The sequence below is a fragment of the Nicotiana attenuata genome, chromosome 3, assembly GCF_001879085.1.
Source record: "Nicotiana attenuata strain UT chromosome 3, NIATTr2, whole genome shotgun sequence".
Lineage (NCBI taxonomy): Eukaryota > Viridiplantae > Streptophyta > Magnoliopsida > Solanales > Solanaceae > Nicotiana > Nicotiana attenuata.
Window position 1 is genome coordinate 24,064,714 of NC_031991.1, and position 1,966 is coordinate 24,066,679.

Here is a 1,966-nt window from a genome sequence, read left to right on the forward strand (position 1 = left end):
ATAATTGAAAGCAGGTAAAGATGCCGGCAGGAATAAAAAAATATATAGAGGCAAATTCCAACTAAAAACAATACAAGAAGTATTCTTACTTAAAAACTAAATAAAAATCAGTTCTAGATGAAAAAATATGGTGAAGGGCCTACACATACAAATTAAGGCAGAATTTCTCCATTGTCCTTGTCACTGTCTTCTCAACATACCCTAAATTTCTAAATCACTTATAAAACGATCTCAACTGAAGAATTACCAAACCACTTTAATTTTCTATCTCTAGTTTCTCAAACCCCAAGTAAAAATCTTTACAAGGAACAAGAAGGTTAAAAAACAAGGACCATTTGCTCTTGTTGCTAGCTAAAATTCAACATCAATGGCATCTGAAAAGAACAACAACTCTTCCGATAGCTCAAGCGAAGACAACGATTGCGAATCGGAGAAATTCAACGATGATAACACCGGCGTGGGACGTTCCTATGAGTGTAATTTCTGCAAAAGAGGTTTCACAAATGCTCAAGCTTTGGGTGGTCATATGAATATTCATAGGAAAGACAAGTTGAAAGCTAAGCAAAATTATAATCAAGAATCTTCTTCTATTTATTCAAGAAAATCCCAAGATCAAGCTAATGCTTTTGATAACTCAAGGTACTATGCACCTATTTCAAGTCATGAGCAACATCACTATTATTCTAGGGCACAAATGAATTACCAATTTTACTTCCAACCTTCAAACCCTAGCTACCAACATGTTCATGATTCGCGTCCGATGCAAGAAAATTATAATTATTTTGGTATGCATGACAATTATTATGATACCAACCTTAGTCTGAGAATTGAACCTACACTTATTGACGATGAAGAAGAAGAAGGCAAGAAAGATGTCGATGTCGATGAAAATGAACTCGATCTGGAGCTTCGTCTTGGCTATAATAATCACTGATTAATTGCCGTGAGTGATCAATTTTCAATTCCATATTTAGTTGTTTGAAGAAAAAGTTTGTGTACAGAAAGCATGTTTCTATGGGTGAGTAAAATGTTTAAGTTGTTTCTTTAAATGCTTCAATTTCTCTCAAGAAATATATGTGCATATATTTACATACACACAAAGTAATAAAAATCTTTGTGCCTATATAGGTATATGCATATAGTTTGCAAGTTAAAATATTTGTGTGTTCTTCTCTTTTTATATGAATTATCAAAGAAATATTTGTGCCTCAGTGTTTTGTTTGATATATACTAATTACTTTGCTCTTATCATTAACTTTAAGCTCCCTTTGTGCCCTAATTCACAAGAATGTCTTAGTTCTTTTTTGATATTGCGAATTGTCAATTGCTTCAGAAAGCTAATCTTCCTTGAAAGTGTAGTATTATTGTACAGGTTTTAATTGTAAATGAGTATTTTCAATTCTACAATTTTACTGTCATTTTCCCCATAATTTGATCTTCACGTGCCAATAAAGGATGAATGTCAGCTAGTACTATGCCTAAGAAATTGAGTGATCATAAATGAGTTACTAATTTTCATAGGCTTATGCCATTTACAGTATCATGCAAATTTAGGAAGTGCTTTTCTTAGCTATAGAAGCACCATGAAGTATTAGTTACATTTGGAAATAACAATATTTCCCATTATCTTTTAGAGAGATGGAATTATTACTTAAGGATTAATGTTCAAAATTTGTACTCAATTTGCCTTCGATCTTCATAGACATTGATGATTAGCTACTCTGGCAGAGCAGTTCAGTGCATAAAGCCCCGCATTCATGCAGAGTTCGGGGAAGGGTCACACTCCAAGGGGTGTGATGTAGACAGTCATCTACCCAAATACATGCAATTAGTGGCTGCTTCCACGGCTCGATCTCGTGACCAATAGGTCACACGAAGACAACTTTTAACTTACGGGTTCGAGCAGTGGAAGTAGCCATTAATGCATATGTTATTCTAAACTGAATGATCATAGTCAAGTAGCAAA

General features: G+C 34.0%; 1 protein-coding gene across 1 annotated transcript; it reads left to right on the plus strand.

Moving 5' to 3' along the window:
* Nucleotides 368-934, plus strand: LOC109224232 (transcriptional regulator TAC1-like). Its single transcript, XM_019388819.1, has one exon. It carries the CDS (start codon nt 368-370, stop codon nt 932-934), a length of 567 nt encoding a protein of 188 aa, XP_019244364.1.